Raw genomic sequence first — 17,870 nt, 5'->3', positions numbered from 1 at the left:
AGTACAGATCGGATGAGTGCTGTGTGTAATAAACTCCTATTCTTGACCTCTACACAGTTGTAGATTTATGTCCTTCACAGACACCTGCTGAATAAAGAGGAGATTCAGCATCCAGTACCCAGTGGTGCCTGGCTGAATGCATCTCCTCTCCCCGCAGTTTGGTGATCTTTTGAGGAAATGGAGAAGACTGCCTTTGCCTAGCTGTACATTGCTTGCAAAAGAAACAGGTCTTTTTGGTGACAAGTGTTGAAAGGCGCCACAAGACAAATGTGGAGACAAGAAAAACATCCCCTAACTGAACTTGCATCTGTGGATGTTGAAGCCACAATACAGAGTGCTAAACGCTATATGACCACGGCTGGTGTCAGAAGAGTCTCTGCCAAAGCCATTTTCCACCAGCAGGGACCTCTCTGTACACAGAACTCCTGGGTAGCTTGATGGCTGCAGGCAGCGGAGAACTCTATTTTGGCATCTTTCGTCTCTTTCGTGGTCAACATTTGCAGTGATTCTGTTTGCTTTTTTGACTGCCGCTGCACATTGAGTGGATGTTTGCAGAGAACTATCCACAGTGACTCCAAGATCTCCCACTTGAGTTGCAACAGCTATTTTACATCCATCGTTTTCTATGTATAGTTGGGATTATGTTTTCCAATGTGCATAACTTTGCATTGATCAACATGGAATTGCATCTGCCATTTTGTTGCCCTTTCACCCAGTTTTGTGAAATCTCTTTTGAACTCCTCACAGTCTGCTTTGGACTTAACTATCCTCAGTAGTTTTGGATCATCTGCAAATTTTGTCAACTCACTGTTTAGCAGATCATTTATAAATATGTTGACTAGTACTGGTCTCAGTACAGACACGACTGGTTACCTGTTTCCATTCTGAAAACTGACCATATATTCCTACCTTTGTTTCCTGTCTTTTAACCAGTTATTGATCCACGTGAGGACCTTCCGGAGGTGAAAGTAAGCTGGTATGTTCCGGTATGGGGTACTGGCAAGAGCCGGTACGCTGTGCCAGCCCGGCCCGGCTTCCCCAGGCTGGTGATTTAAAGGGCCCAGGGCTCCCTGCAGCGGCAAGAGCCCTGAACCCTTTAAATCGCCTCTTGAGCCCCACTGCTGGAGCCCCGGGGAGCAAATCACTACCGTGGAATGCTGCTCTCTCCCGCTCTGCGAACACAGAGCAGGGATGGCAGAAGCTTCCTTACAGTGGGGGGGGCACCGTTGTCTGAACTGTGGCACCCCCATGACACCCCTTCCCTAAGGACCCACACTCACACCACCTCTCCCCCCGAGGCCACACCCACAGAACACCTCTTCCCCAAGACTGCACCCTTTCCCCACCTCCATCATTTGTCCTAACAGCCAGTAAAGAGTGGTGGGGCCATGGCTCTCTAAACCCCCTGTTCCAGCACCCCTGACACAGAACTAAGCAGGCAGCAGTGTGTGCGTATATGTGACAGAGAGTGCTGTGCTGAGCTGAGCCAGTGAGAAAAGAAGGGCTGATGTTGAGGCTGTCCCCTGCCCCCTGCTGCAGGACTGGTTGCTTCCAGCTGCTATCTGAACTTAGAGACAGTGTGCCGACATACTCACTCTTCTGCAACACACACACACACGCTCTCTACCCCACCACGCACATTGCAGTTGAAAAGCAGCTGGCAATCTAGTAGGATGCTCATAGAACAATGGGATAGAGAAACCTGCATCATATGATGCTGAACAAGCCCGTGAGGCATTGCAAACCCTTCCCAAAGCACCCTGCAGGTAGAGGCACAGTGGGATAGCTACCCACAGTGCACTGCTCTCTGTGGCAATCCAAGAGATTCTAGCATGGATGTGCTCTGGTGACACAGGGTGGACATGCAACAGCTGTTCAATTAAAACACTTTAACTAAAGCCACATTACCCTTTAGTGTACACTTAGCTTGAGAGTGAGACAAGCAGGGTCGGCTCTAGACATTTTGCCGCCCCAAGCACAGAAGGTCCGCTGGTCCTGCAGCTTCAGTGGACCTCCCGCAGGCACATCTGCGGGAGGTCCACTGAAGCCATAGGACCAGTGGACCTTCCGCAGGCAAGCCACAGAAGGCAGCCACCCTGCCTGCCCCCTCTAGCAGCAACCTGCAGAGCACCCCCCCCCAGCTTGCCGCCCAGGCACATGCTTGGAGCCACACCTGGAGACAAGATCCAGCTCTGTTGAAACTAAAGAACCACAACTTCCTCCATAGTTAGCAGGATTCAAACCTGCACAGGGAGACCCCAAGGGATTTATAGTCCATCACCTTAATCACTCGGATACAACTACTTGCTTGATATGTGGTTCTCACTACACTCTAGTTCTGTTCTCACTGAGTGATCAGTTCCAGTTGTTTCCTCAGACCAGCTTCCACAACACACACACTGCTGTGCCGTTGTGTAAGTGTGTCCATGGCTGAACTGCAAGAATTCCTGCTCCTTTCCCTTCTGGCTGGAGCATGAGGAGAGTGTGTTTGTGGCTAATGACATTGCTGTAGATTGTTGTCCATTTCCTGCCTTGATCACTCAGACAGTCCCTTTCCCATCATATCCCCCGTATATCAGTGATATACTCAGTTTTCTCTGGGGCACTGAGCTTTGCCAAGGGGTTGGTGGCTCCTTTCTTTCCTCACTCTGGAGTAAACTCAGCTTTTTATTCCATCCTTGATGTTTCAAGGAATAACAGATGACCAAAGAAAGAGGTGGACAGGGTGGGTCTCAGGGGAGGGGCAGAGAGGTTTGAGAGGTGGGCAGAGCAGGGGAGGGTGCAGAGAGGGCATGGGTGGTGAGCAGGGTGGTTCTCAGGGGAGAGGTCACAGAGGTGAGGGGGTGGGCAGGGCAGGGCAGGTCTCAGGGGAGGGACAGAGGTGTGAGTGCTGGGCAGGGCAGGTCTCAGGGGAGGGGGCAGAGAGGTGTGGGCAGTGGGCAAGTCAGGTCGGGGGGGCAGAGAGGTACAAGCGGTGGGCAGGGCAGGTCTCAGGGGAGGGGCAGAGAGGTGTGAGCTATGGGCAGGGTGGGTCTCAAGGGAGGGGGCAGAAAGGTGAGGGCTTTGGGCAGGTCAGGGGAGGGGCAGAGAGGTGCAAATGGTGGGTAGGGCTAGTCTTAGGGGAGGGGGCAGAGAGGTGTGGGCAGGGTAGGTCTCAGGGGAGGGGTCAGAGAGGTGTGGGCAGCAGGCAGACCTTGGGGTAGGGGATGGAGAGATGCGAGGAGGCCTTGTGGGAGGAGAGGAGTGAGAGAAATGTGGACCAGCAGGCCTCAGCCAAAAAGGAAGAGCAGGGGTAGGATGTGGCCAAATGGGAGTGAGGGCGGAGCACAGGTGGGGCCTCAGAGGGAGGAGAACGAGGGAAGGGAGTGGAGTAGGGGAACAGCACCACGGTCTGGCCAGGGCTGCTCAGAGGATTCAGGGGACCTGGGGCAAAACAATTTTGGGGGCCCCTTCCATAAAAAAAAGTTGCAATACTATAGAATACTATAGTCTCATGGGGGCCCCTGTAGGGCCTTGGGCAAATTGCCACACCTGCTCCTCTGGGCTGCCCTGCCCTCAGCCTCTTCTCATAAGTCCCCTGCCGCGTAATCATTTTTATTGCCCTCTCCAGTTTGTTTCGGGGGGGGGGGGCACGAAAAGTGGATGCAATGCTCCAGATGTGGCCTCACCAGTGCCAAATAGAGGGGGATAATCACTTCCCCCGATCTGCTTGCAAGGCTCCTACTAATCCAGCCCAGTATGACCAGTTACCCATATTAAATGCAGACACAGCAATATTTGATAAATTGGTTACCTTCCATTTAGGAGGTTATTTCCCACCTATTCATAAATAATGAAGATGCTCTAAGCGGAGGGGAGAGAGCTGTCCTGTCCGTGTAGTTAATCCATCTCCCCAAGAGTTGGTAGCTATGCCATTGGGGGGAAGCTATGTTGGTGGGTGTGCAAGCTGTGGTGTCTACATGTATATATAAAGTTTAATCAAACCCCATTTTTAAAACCCCTCTGGTCTGGCAATAGAAAAGGAGCTCTCTGAGGCAGAGCCTGTCCTTCAAAATCCTTAAGATCACTGACTTGCCTATGGAAATGTCATGGGGGTATAGTTCAGCGGTAGAGTGTTTGACTGCAGCTCAAGTGGTCCTTGGTTCAAATCCAAGTGCCTCCTTACAAACCTCTTCCTTTAACAAAAATTACTGCATATCCCTTTCCATTATGTTCAGGAGCTCCACTGAATAAGGATGCCTGAAATGAATGAAAACACTCAACATTTTCCTGTGCAAATGCATAAAAACCTAGCAAACATGTCCCCCAGCTAAAATCAGTTCCAATCCTCTAAGTGTCTAGGTTTGTTTTCATCAATTAAACAAAGGCACATGAAAACACATTTGCAGGTCCTTGGCCTCCATGGGCTACAATGTGCAGAAGAACAAGAACCACATCCACTCGGGAGGAATGGACTAATCTGTATTACATTTGGTAAGTAAGTTGCCATTGGGACTGAAAACTCTACTGGAGGTGGGCAGGAGCCTGTTACAAAAATAAAATAACCAAGATTTACCAAACTCCCTGTTACACATTCAATCCCCTGTTTGTGCACATGGTATCAATTGGGGTTCTAATAAATGGCAATCTTCCTTTAACACAGATCGTTGTTCCATGTAACTTTTAGATACATTCGAATGGCAGCTGTTTAGAGGTCATGTGCTTCTAGTTCATGATCAGCAGCAGAATCTCTGTAAATTGAAGGATTATATCGTATTGTAAATAAAGATGTGGTCTGAACGTGAGCTGGTTCCCCCAGTTCAGTTCCAAATGCTCTGCTAGAAATGTCCCTGGGACCCCAGCCCTCCCCAGCAGGAGTGAAAGGAGAAACCCTCAGCTCTGCACTTAGCTCCAGGCTGATTTATTGGGGGAACAGGGGAGAAATTATTCTTTGCTGCTGAGTAGGGAGCCAGGGCAGTTCTCTGGGAATCAAGGTGCCCAGCCTCACTCAGCTGCTTCATTGCCCCTTAGGGGCCCTGCAGGCTCAGACCATCCCTGAGGCCTGGCAGCTCCTCAGGGAGCTCTCCTGGTGCAGCTGACAGGGCAGGAATATCCCACTCTAAGAGCCTGAGTTCAGCCATCAGGAAAGGCAGCGGCTTTGCTCCCTCCTTCTAATCAGAGCTCCAAGGCTGTGGTTCTGAACCAGGGGGCCGGAGCCCCCTGGGAGGCAGCCAGCAGGTTTCAAGGGGGGTCCACCAAAATAAACTAGAAAGCAGGGTCAGTGTTAGACTCACTGGGGCTCAGGGCAGAAATCTGAGCCTTCCTGCCTGGGACTGAAGCCAAAGCAACTTAACTTCATGGGGGCTCTGCTAGCTACCTCCTAATAACAGCCCTGGCTTTTTACTGGACATGCAGAAAAGCAGTTGTTGTGGCACAGGTGGGCTGTGGAGGTTTTATATCGTGGCGGGGGGGCACAGAAAGAAAAAGGTTGGGAACCCCTGCTCCAGGGAATCTCAGAGAATAAAGACTCAATCTGACTCAGTGCTGCCAACTCCAAAGATTTTGCCTTGAGTATCATGAGAGTTATTGTTTTCCTTAAAGTCTGAGCTTCTGGCGTCAAGTGAAGATGTGATGATTTCAGCCTTTGCTCTTAAGGAAACAGAACCTTTCTAGTCCTTGTGGCTGTGGAGAAAAATTCAAAATGTGACCCCAATGCACGCTAAAGGCTCATCAAGCAGAAGGCAAATAAAAAGATACCTTAATTTATTAGTTTTATATAATCTTATGATTTTAAAGCCAATCTCATGATTTTTGGTGAGCCTGGCTCAGGGTTTTTGAATGTTTGGGATTGGCCGTTCTGAAGACTGAGAGCTGGGAACCCTCCTTCACACCCAGCACACCCAGACTGTTCTAAAGCAATAACTCTCTCTTCTCCTCCATGCCGCTGTAAGGCAGCTGGGAATCCCCATTCCTAGACGTGCTTTTCCAGACACTGAATTCCCCACAGGGCTGAGTCCCCTCAGGGCTTTTCCGGGAGCGCCAGTCCCCCACCCCAGGACTGATGGGGCAGTAACCTCACATCCCCCCTTTGTGATGCCCAGGGACCCTGCAGGGACAGCAGCTCCATGCTGGGCTCTAGGGTCCCCCCAAAGACCTGGGGGGAGGGGGCAGTTCAACTCCTGTGTGCCTGCAGGTGACAATATCTTCACAACCCCTCCCCCAACACCCCCATGGACTCACCCCCTCACAGCCCCTCCCCCTGACACCCCCATGGACTCACCCTCTCACAGCCCCTCCCCCTCACACTAACACCCCCATGGCCCTCCCTTTTACAGCCCATCCCCACACAGAGAAACACTATAGCCTCCCCTCACAGCCCATCCTTCACACTGACACCCCGATGGACAATCCCCCTCACTGTCCCTCCCCCTCACACTGAAACCCCCATGGACTCTCCCCCTCACAGCCCCTACCCCACAAACTGACACCTCCATGGCCGCTCCTCCTTTCAGCCCATCCCCTCCCAGAGACACTCCATAACCCTCCCCCTCACAGACCCTCCCTTCACACACAGAGGGTCTTGTTTGCTGGAGCCTAGATGACCTCCAGAGGTCCCTTCCAACCCTGATATTCTGATTCTATGATTACAAACTCAGGGGAGAGATTTCTGAGGATTTACTCCCTGAGGACTGGGCTCAGGCAGCCAGTTTCATCCAGTGATTTCACACCCCAGGCCCCCAGCATCTCCTCTGACTGTATTTACCAGTGACACTGCATGTGGGCGGTGGGTATAAAAGGCTCGGAGAGGCTGAGGGGGCAAGAAATGCTGGATGTGATGCACCTCCCTTTGGAGGGGACTGGGATGCTGCCTTTAGAGTGCCACTGACAGAACCTTCCGAGCCGTGGGGGAGCCACCAGCATTCAGCCCATGGCCCTGCCTGTGCTCTGCCCCCAGGCCCTGTCCCCACTCAGGACTCTTCCCCTGGGAACTCCCTCACCCACTGGGGCATGCAGATCTTCCACCCGATCAGCACCGAGCCTGGTCTCCGTGCTGCAAATTATTCCAGCATCTGGGAAGGAAAGCACAGCAGCCGACAGCTCCAGCATTGGCAGCTCTTTGCTCTCACTGGGACAGGAGGCAACAGAAGGGTGAATAGATGTCCTGATTTTGTAGGGACAGTCCTGATATTTGGCGCTTTGTCTTATATAGGCACCAATTACTCCCCAACCCACTCCTGATTTTTCACACTTGCTATCTGGTCACCCTACTGCTCAGTTTGAGGCAAATGTCTCTGTGTTCTCTGCTGTTCATGGTGGGGAATTTCCCCATTGATAACATTTCTTGCTGGGTCAGGGAGTGGAGAGAGAAGAGGCATTTGCTCTGTTTCATTCTTCTCCATTTTCTGTTCCTCCCTTCCCTTCCAGGGTCCTCCCTTCCATTTCAGACTGTGCAGTGACACCCTCCCTGCACCCAGAACGCTGGAGCCTTTGGATCAGCATGATCCCATGAGGTCCTCAGTGACTGAAGGTCTTTTCCAACTTCCAGGAGAGCCCAGCTTGAGACTAAAGGAAGCTTCCTTCCTTCCTGGGGATCCTCTTACACTTCCTGGAGATCAAGGTCATGAAGCCTCTGCCTTGCCTCCTGGCTCTGAATTAATGTCCAATTTCCCACTATCTGCTCGAAAGAAACAAATGTTTGTAACCCAGGTGAGTGGCACTAATTCAGTTCTCAGCTGGAATCCTTCACCCATGTTCCTTAGAAGATGCAGACTCTCTGTGACACAGACTGACTGGGGTTCATCTCTGCATGTCCCCAGTGGGGAAGGAAAGACACTGAAGGGGAAGGAAGAAGATGGGCAGAAGGAGTCAAATGGGCCTACACCAAAATAGAGGAGATTTTCTGCCTGTTAAAACGTACTGAATTGTCATTGCTAAAAAACCAAAAACCCACCATCTTCTACTGGGTTTGAACCATCAGCCTTTTACTAGGCAGCCAAAGTGGTGAACCACAGACACAGGTAACTGCTTCCATCCTGTTTGTCTCTGAAGGACCTATGCTGGCTTGTGCAGGGGGAAATACATCTGTAGGTGTAAGTTCAGACCTCACCCAGAGCATTGGTTTTCATTAGCCATGGAGCTCGCCCGACTTACATAGTCTAATTCACATGGAAAGTGCCATACGAGGGTGATGAGAGTAAAATCTAAACTCTGAAATGCGGCGGTGGCCCATAGATTGGGATAAGGGGTTTGAAAAGAAAAAGCTCTAAGAATATAAAACCAGTCAGTCTCCAGGGGCAGGTACAGTACAGCACCTCCACAGGGAGCCATTGGGGGGGGGTTCACTTCCTCTGTTCAATGTCCTGAGAGGTATTTTAAGATGAAGATAATACCATGGCTAACAATTGACTGACATGTTCTGGGTTAAAGAAAGGAAGGGACCTGGGGTTAATAGTCTGAAGTATTTGTGTTACCGTCACTGTCTGACCCCCCCTCAGTGCGGAGCAGGTTTGCACTTTGCTGGGTGGAATGCACAGACTCCTGGAGAGCAGGGGCAGCTGTTTCCATGGCAGAGAGCCTGGCACTTAGGAGACTTTCTACACTGCTGTTTTGAAGCAATTCAATAAAATAACGGTGGAGCTACAATGTCCCATTCAAAATTTCAGCCCCTCCCAGTGCAAAAATGTTATTTTAGGATCTAAACAGGAGGCTTCCAGCGCTAGGACACCTGACCAGAGAGCTCAGAGGGAGGTGGAACAGCTGCTGATTCTGAGGATCCTGTGCTAAATCCACTTGCAGGTGGAAGTGTTTTATTTGATGGATAATGAGCAGCAGCTACCAGGGGAGAATCCCTGAGAGCCACTGCCACTCCAGCTGCTGCCCCAGAGAGGGGAGCCCCAGGGTGCCTACTGCTGCTCCGGTCACCCCAGGAGTGCTGCCGGGGGCCACCGAGCTGCGGCTGCTCCTGCTGCCCGCAGAACCACAGGAAGGAAGATGATTTTTTGACAGTGACAGATGCCTCATCCTAAAGGCCTTTGTCTGCCCCCTTCTAGTGACTGTTTGGTACAGGAATGCAGCCCTCACTCCTGGATCTCTCCTGGGGAAATAATGTTTCTGTGCAAAACACCAAAGCTTTTAACAGAAGGGAAGAAAAAGAAATGGCCACACGATGGGACTAGGACATAAGGAATGAAACACAAGATGCTTCTCCCATGTGCATTGACTTTGAACCTTGTTGTTTGCGGTGTTGTTGTATCCATGTTGGTTCCAGGACATGAGAGACAAGCGGGAGGGGGTCACATAATATCTTTTAAAGGACCAAGGAAGGGAGTATTAGTTACTCCTCATAACACAAGAACTAGGAGGGGTCACCAAATGAAATGAATAAGCTGCAGGTTTGAAATGAACAAACTTCCCTCGATCTGCTGGCAGTGCTTCTACTTATACAGCCCAATCTGCTGTTAGCCTTCTTGGCAACAAGGGTTCTGTTGACTCATATCCAGCTTCTCATCCACTGTAATCCCCAGGTCCTTTTCTGAAGAATTGCTGCTTAGCCAGTCGGTCCCCAGGCTGTAGCAGTGCATGGGATTCTTCCCTCTAAGTGCAGGACTCTACACTTCTCCTTGTTGAACCTCATCAGATTTCTTTTGGCCCAATCCTCCAGTTTGTCTAGGTCACTCTGGACCCAAACCCAACCCTCCAGCACTTGGATTCTTTACATGCTTTCACAGAGTGAAGAGCACATGTTCCATGATTTCATAGGGCAGAGTTTTATGCTGTAGGGAGCTTTCCCTGTGTGAATTTGACAGGTGAATCAACATAGAGACACACTGTGACCCTTCTCAGGGTGTGAGGACTGTGAGTCTCCTTGTTGCCACATGCCACTAGGAAGAGGGAGTTTTGCATTTGGCAGCTGGATGTTAGTGACCAAACTCACCCAGCCCATCAGGCACTCAAGGACCCTCCTCTGAGCTACAGCAACCACCCTAACCCCTGAGTTCCTTCGATGTGTCCCCCTCTGGTATCCAGATCACCAAATACTCAAGAGAAATCCCAGATCCTGTCTGCCCAAAGCAATGGTATATCCTGGGTTACTAATTTTACTGTGGACCACTGCTACTGTACCTCACACAGCATTTGAGTACAGTTATCGAACAAGCAAAAATTTAACAAAGGACAGAAATTTAAACAAACAAATGTGAGTGATGGAAACCAGCTGTTACCAACTAAACAAAAGCAGAAAATGCAACCTATACTTTTTAATAGTTACCTTTCCTATCTAAGTAGATTCTCACCTCACACTTCAGTCAATTTCACTGATTGCTAGTCCCTAGGAGCCACGGCCCTGCCTTTCATGAAGCACCACTGGTCATTAAGAATCTCCTTGGTGAATGGATCCAGAGTGTTTTTCTCCACCCTGTTATGAACTGAATCAGTCTTTTGTCTTTATATTCACAGAAAGGACAATCTCCTTCCTCTCATATTGTCCTTTTCACTTCCATAGGGTTTCAGTGTCGCTAGTTTGTCTTTGATGGTTTTCCATTGACTTTTCCGGGTTGGTGCAAAGGTTGACAATGGAGCAATACATCACATAACTGGCTAGCAAGGAACAGGTGCCAATTCCCTCCCACTGGAATGGGCCGTCCCCACCAAGACCTATGATTGGGGTGACTCACTTTCACAACAATACCATATGGGCATAATTTTCCATGTACTTACATTACTTCTTAAATATGACTTGGACACACCTCTTGCAGTGATTAGGAGTATCAATAATTTACAAGCTTTCAGTAGAGATCTCACTGCTATGCTTCCTGGATAAATATAATAAAATCAGTGTATTAGGTGTGGTGAGTTTGTCAGGTCTGAAACAGGAGTTGCTTGTGAATAACAGTGACCTCTTTGCCAATTGGCACCAATGAGCTTTTGTCACAGATGCTCTGAGCTATACAGTCACACCCTGATATAACAGAAAAGCCAGCACAAAAAAAAAAAAGAGAGGAACAATAAGATACTAAAATGACAATGGTTGGAACTCTCCATTTCTCTCAGTCTTTGGATTGATGGGTACTAAGAGCTGTAGCTACAGTTGAGGAACTAGGCGATCGGACAGCTGGTTCAGCCCTCCACACTAGTAACTTTCTCACATACAGGGAGATGGGTCAAAATTGGAATTGATGTCATGACTCACTTCCCAGAGGGGATCAATCTGTCTAAGGCTATGTCTACACTTCTGTCATAAACAGATAGCTAAGGATTAGTGCCTCTTTTACCTGTAAAGGGTTAAGAAGTTCACCTAGCCTAGCTGACACCTGACCAGAGGAACCAATGGGGAAACAAGATGTTTTAAAAGGAAGGAGGGAAGTTTCCTTTGTTTAGTCAATTTTCAGTTTCAGCTGGAGTGAAAAAGACCAAGGAACCAGCCTCTTACCAGAATAGTAAGTTTTGGAAAGGAATAAATAGGTTTATGTTTATTTTCTTTTGAATTTGTCTTGGTGCAAATTAAGGGAATTATCAAATTTGGGTATTCTTGTGTGTATTAAGATTTTTGCCCAGGAGAACATCCTGTGTTTTCAAGTTATTGTCTGTGAGATTAGCTGATATGCTGTCTCCCAGAGTTTGTTTTTTTTTTCCTTCTTTTATCTTTCTTTTCTTTAATTAAAAGCCTTCTTTTCAAGAACCTGATTGATTTTTCCTTGTTTTAAGATCTAAGGGGATTGGATCTGGACTCACCAGGAATTGGTGGGGGAAAGAAGGAGGGGATGGTTAAATTCTCCTTGTGTTAAGATCCAAGGGATTGGATCTGGACTCACCAGGGAATTGGTGAAGGAGTCTCTCAAGGCTACCCAGGGAGGGGAAGGTTTTTTGGGGAAAGGGAGTGATCCAGACACTGTGAATTCTGGATGGTGGCAGCGATACCAGATCTAAGCTGGTAATTAAGCTTAGAAGTGTCCATGCAGGTCCCCACATCTATACCCTAAAGTTCAGAGTGGAGGTGAGACCTAGGACAACTTCAAACACTGGAAATATTCTTCTGACAACCTAACACTGTCTACACTGGGGCTCAGGTCACATTAACTACTTCTCTCAGTGGAGAGGATTTTTTTTACGCCCCTGAGAGATATGGCTCTGCCAACACAGATTTTCAGCATAGACCAGCCTTTAGATGGCTTATTAACCTGAAAGGCAATGGACTTCAGCCTTTTGCTTTATATTGATGGTTGATGAGTGCAGCTTTTCTACCTGCTGGACACATCCTATGACAGATGTCATGCCTTTCCTTTGCAAATTAGAGAAGTGGGGAAGCCAGTGACCGTTACGCACTAAGTGGGTAAAAACGTATACAATTTATCTCCACAAGTAGCTTTCCTTTTAATAGAAATTGACTTCGAAACTAAGCAAAATAAGTTCTATATGAAAACACAAAAAATTAAAATCTATACTGGGCCAATATTCTCTTACACACTCTTTCTCTCACACATTCTCCCACTTCAATCTTTGGAGGGAGGTTTTTCTACCAGAACTCCTTACGCAACAGAGGGTAAATTAAATCAAATTAACTTTTCAAGATTAGCCATCATTTCCTATATGACTAACAAAACAAAAAAACATGACAACTTTTACTTTTTCCAAAATATTCATATTATCACACAGTCTCTTACTCTTTAACCAATAACTTCACCTATAATTTCATTTTAATTGGTAACAAGAATATATTCAAAGATCAAATTCTTTTCATATATGTTAGTTTTCTTTTATCCCCATTGCCAACATCTGAACCTTGGCTCAAGTTGTGGTTTGTCCCAACCACTTCTGAGAGTCTATATATCTCAGGATCTTCTGTCATGTGTGTTGGCGGAAACGGTCTCCTATGTGAGAATATTTGCATCATGAGGAAAAATACCTCTTTTCACACTTTTTAATCTTTCAAAGTAGGAGGAGGGAGAGGAGAAGTGATGTAAATGTGTAAAATACAAGATAAAACTGTCTTGTCTACACTAAAGACATTTATTGGTGTAACAATATTACTCAGGGGTTTGAAAAATCCACACAGGTGAGCAATGTACTTTTACAGACCTAACCCCCTGTGTAGATAGCGATACATCAGCAGGAGAGCTTCTCCTGCCAACATAGCTGCTGCCACTTGTGGGAGCTGGACTAAAAGTCCAGCATGACAGGTCTCTTCCATTGGCTTAGAGCATCTGTAATAGCAGTCTTACAGCTGCGCAGCTACACTGGTGCAGCTGTGCCAACATCAGCTTTATTGTGTAGCCATAGTGTCAGACACAAAACCATAGAATCAGGACTCAACATGCGTGTACCCAGAAGTCTGAAATTGGAGCCTGATAAATTCGTTGCCTCATTGGTTACCATCATTTCTACAGCCTGAAAGTCCTTGTTACCTAATCAGGTAGCCAGTTTGGGATCTACGGGGAAGGAATGTCCTATGAAGCACTCTCTCTTTGGATCCAAACAGCAAAGGATGATTGTTCTCAATCTAACCCTGGCATACTTTGGAAGTGTAATCAGTGACACTGAACTAGGAAGTGGAGTTGCACAAACAATTTTCCTTGGGTCATTGGTCACCATTGCTTCCTTTACTGGGATGGAAACCAAGAACTGTGGACTCTTTCAACCTCAGCTCTTTCCAAATCCTTGGTCTTGGATAGGGTAAATTTACACTTCTCTGAAACAGAATCCTTTACAAAACTACTCAAAATCTCAGCAGTGTTAATGAGGAATGGCTTCCTAAAAAATGCCCAGCTTTTCTTTAATTTGGTGGCACAGGTCCAGGGAAGGGACTGGATACAGGCCCGGATCAGAATCTTTGTTAGTTACCAGAGCTGGAGATTCTATTAAAAAATGGCCATTTTTCTGAAGATATTACATTTTCAACACTGGTTTCATTTTATACACATCTTTAGCACCTACAAAAGATAAATTCGACAAAAACTCCACTTCTATTTTCTCAACATCTGTGTCATGAAGGGCTGCATTTCCCACACCATAGGATTAGCTAGGAGAGATCTTCTGTAGGGCCTGGGTTACAAATGCTTTGGGAACCAAACACATGGACATTTTGCCTAGCTAAAAATCACTTACCCTGGAATTCTCTCCCCCCTTAAATAACTGAACAACACTGTGCTCATATGCACTTCCTTCAGTTAGTTGGGGTTCTGCTGCTGTTCATCATTTCTGAGTGGAAATTTTAAATCACTGCTGTTTCTTTGTTAGCCTGTCCAGTAAATTGGAGAGTTCTCTCCTGTTGACAAAACTGCACTTGAACTTTCTTCATGTTATCATGGAGGGATGGGGAAAAAGCAAAGCTGAAGTGAGAAATGACGACTTTAGCAAATGGTCATATGTCTTAAATTCTCCAATAAAACTGAGTTAAATCCTATCAAACTGAACTAATATCCAACTGGATGACCAAACAGCCTTCAGGAAAGATAGAAACCCACAAAAGAGAGAGATAGTATACATGGCAATGAAAGTGTCAAGTGAAATTCTGGAGCAGGTTACATTTGATTATTCAGAATCAGGAAAAGAAATTCTCCCCTTGCATTCATAGAATATCAGGGTTGGAAGGGACCTCATGAGGTCATCGAGTCCAACTCCCTGCTCAAATCAGGATCAATCCCCAAGGTTTTTGGATTTTTTGGCCCCAGATCCCTAAATGGCCCTCTCAAAAACTGAACTTACAACCCTGGGTTTAGCAGACCAATGCTCAAAGGACTGAGCTATCCCTCCCCTCTCTATACTGCTTTGATCCATTCAAACCTGCATCACTCAGCACTGTCTCACTAGTCAGTTATGTTATTTATAAAATTATTAGTATCTTTGCATCCCCATAATGGGGGACAAAACAGCCACTTTGCCAGAAGTGGCTTTACCAATAGATGGAACCTGGCATTTTAACTCCAAATGATCAAACTGTGTTTGGGATCCATTTGAATTCCCCTTCCAGGTCTTTGACACTTTCATCTGCACTCAGTGACTCTGATATAGGATTAAAGAAGTCAAAGCATCATCTCCAAGCACAGACAGCTGAAAACTCTTCCTCACATGGCACTCTGAGAAGTGGAGGGATAGAATGTGATGAAGATAAACTCTAACATGGCTAAGAGAAAAGGCAACAGTTCTGCAGTGATGGGGAAGGAGGGAATCTGAGTCTCCCCATCTCCTTCCAGTGTCAGAGACTGAAATGACACTTTTTTTCCTGCCCCTGCTCCTCTTCATTTAAATATAATTTTAAAAGTTTCCAAAATAACTGTTCTTCAGCACAACCCACAGCAACATGAGAACAACTGGTAATGATACAATCTGTATCACTGGTGACTCTAACAATAACTTTGCAATAGGAGGAATGGTATGAATGTGATGTTCCCTGGTTCCCAGTAGGAGGGGCACACTCAAATTACTCATGGGACAATGGAGTTGATAGAAAGGACGAATGGGTCCACCCTGAAACAGGGTGACCTACGAAAGGCCAAAATGGGCCACTCATCCGGACAAGTTGAGGGATAACGGTGCTGCAAACAGTTCAAACAGCTTCAAGAGTTACTGTGTGGGAATCAGCCAAAGTATTAACAAAAAAAAAGAAGTCTTAATAGACCTAGAGGCTTTTATGGTGTTGATCTCTCTTGCAGATTCTCTGATGCCTAACATGGGCTGAGTGGCAAGAGAAGGTTTTCCCACACTCAGTGCATTCATAGGGCCTCGCCCTTGTGTGGATTCTCTGATGATTAAGATGAGCTGCTCTGTTAGTGAAGCTTTCCCCACACTCACTGCATTCATAGGGCCTCTGCCCTGTATGGGTTCTCTGATGACGAACAAGGTTTGAGCGTCGACTGAAGGTTTTCCCATACTCACTGCATTCATAGGGCCCCTCTCCTGTGTGCGTTCTCTGATGACTAACGAAGTTTGTGCATTGACTGAAGGTTTTCCCACACTCACTACATTCATAGGGCCTTTCCCCTGTGTGGATTCTCTGATGTTGAAAAAGGCCTGATCTGTGAATGAACTTTTTTCCACACTCACTGCATTCATAGGGCCTCTCCCCTGTATGGGTTCTCCGATGACTAACAAGGTTTGAGCATCCATTGAAGGTTTTCCCACACTCACTGCATTCATAGGGCCTTTCCCCTGTGTGGATTCTCTGATGCTTTAAAAGGGGTGAGTAGTCACTTGCACGGATGGTGGGAAAAATGTATGTATTTTTTCTCTTTCCCATAAGGATGTCCTGCTGAGTTGTGGTTTGCTTGAGGTTCTGCTGAGTTCCCTGAGAGTAAATATATTTACCCACTTTCTCTCCTGAGTAGCTTCCCTGCTCTCTCTCTGGTCTGTGCTGAATCTCACAGGATTTTCCCTGCTCATGACTCCTGGACACATTCCTTTTCGATCTTTGTGATAACGCTCCATATTTACCCACGTGCTCAGCATCTTCCTGCTGAGAATTCTGCTCATTCTCACATACCATTACATCACCTGCTGTGATACAGACAGAAACCTCAAGCAGGGATGGAAAGGAGAAGACCAAACCAAAAAAAATGCTGGAGAGACGTCAAATAAAATTCAGGAACTGAACTCCACCCAATTCCTCCCCCAAATAGGAGAGAGGAGAGGATCAATTTGGCCCTTCACATCTCATCCAAATTTGCAGGGGGAAGGGAGGAAGCTACTACCTGGTGTCTGCTAGAATCTACAGGAAGCCATGAGCTATATTTACCCTGAGGATACAACCCCTGCTAGTGACAATAATGAATTGACAGACCTTGCAAGGGTTTTGCTGGGCATCCCAGATGTTTCCTTCATGCACTTACAGATTCCAGGTTGGTTTAATGTTTCCTCACCTGTGCAGGGAGCTCTCAGGATCTCTCTTTTCTCTGAACCCTGGAGATCTCGGACCCATGGCTCTTCCCCTTTTCCCAGCTGGGAGATTATATCTGGTTTGGAAACTGGAAACCCTGTTCAGATGAAAGAAAACGAAGGAGTTCCGTTGATTTCATAAGACTTTGTCATAAAAAAAGCATTCTATTAGTTGAATTTCAGTACTTAGTGTGACCCAGTGTGCCTGGGACAATCCTCACTGAAAATGCCAAGGTCAGGGCAAGCTGACTCAATAGGTGGATCCCCTTGGTCTTTTCCTTGGGTTCATTCTACAGGTCAGAGATGGCCAACTTGTGGCTCTGGAGCCGCATGGGGCTCTTCAGCAGATAATATGCAACTTCTGCTAGGAGCCAACTGAGGACAAAATTGTGGTTGCCCAGCACCAACTGGCATCCCTATCAGGCCCCCTTCCCTCCCCCAGTGCCTCCTAGTCACTGTCGGTCCCCCATTGATCAGAGCCTCCTCCTCCCTCCCCCGTGCTCTTGCCCGCCGTGATCAACTGTTCCACAGCATTGAGGCGGCACTGCAGGGGAGGAGCAAGGATGCGGTGCGCAGCCTCATCCCTCCCTCATCCCAGTGCCTCCCGCCCGCTGCGATCAGCTGTTCTGCGATGCACAGCAGGCTCATGGGGAAGTGAGGACATGGCTCACTCAGGGGAGGGGGCAGGAAGAGGCGATGGGGACTTGGGAAAAGGGGTGGAGTGGGGGGCGGGGCCTGAGACAGAGCCAGGGGTCCAGCACCCCTAGCCGGCACCAGTGTCTCCTTGAATAAAGGACACAGTGACTAGCTGGTGTGGAAATTTTTAATCAAAAGTTTTCTTACACCACCTAACAATGGAATGCAAGTGCACACAGGAAAGAAAATACAGAGATGAAAATGGAGGATTCCAACAGGAGTGGGAGAATAAGGACTTTTTTGTTAAACGTAATCATAAGGCCACGTGTCTTCTTTGCCAGATGTGTGTCTCAGTTCAAATCTTCAAACCCGCAGCATCATTTCGCTTA

General features: G+C 47.4%; 2 protein-coding genes and 1 non-coding gene across 3 annotated transcripts in view; 2 read left to right on the top strand and 1 right to left on the bottom strand.

The window, feature by feature from the left end:
* Positions 1-16,837, bottom strand: part of LOC115650671 (zinc finger protein 154-like) — a 17,729-nt gene extending 892 nt beyond the window's left edge. The window contains exons 1-2 of the mRNA XM_030560954.1: positions 16,830-16,837; positions 15,639-16,464 (exon numbers count right to left, since the gene is read on the bottom strand). Of these exons, the coding sequence (XP_030416814.1) occupies positions 15,639-16,456 (818 nt within the window). The 5' untranslated portion in view covers positions 16,457-16,464; positions 16,830-16,837. The remainder of the gene's footprint in view (positions 1-15,638; positions 16,465-16,829) is intronic.
* LOC115650666 (zinc finger protein 501-like) overlaps positions 1-17,870 on the top strand; it is a 1,041,190-nt gene that overhangs the window by 964,485 nt on the left and 58,835 nt on the right. The gene's annotated exons all lie outside the window — the stretch shown is intronic.
* On the top strand, positions 4,091-4,162 carry TRNAC-GCA. The gene has a single exon. It is a non-coding gene; the product is annotated as a tRNA-Cys (tRNA).

This window comes from Gopherus evgoodei, chromosome 4, assembly GCF_007399415.2.
Source record: "Gopherus evgoodei ecotype Sinaloan lineage chromosome 4, rGopEvg1_v1.p, whole genome shotgun sequence".
NCBI lineage: Eukaryota > Metazoa > Chordata > Testudines > Testudinidae > Gopherus > Gopherus evgoodei.
Note: the sequence above shows the minus strand (reverse complement) of the source record. Positions and strands in the feature narration are given on the sequence as shown.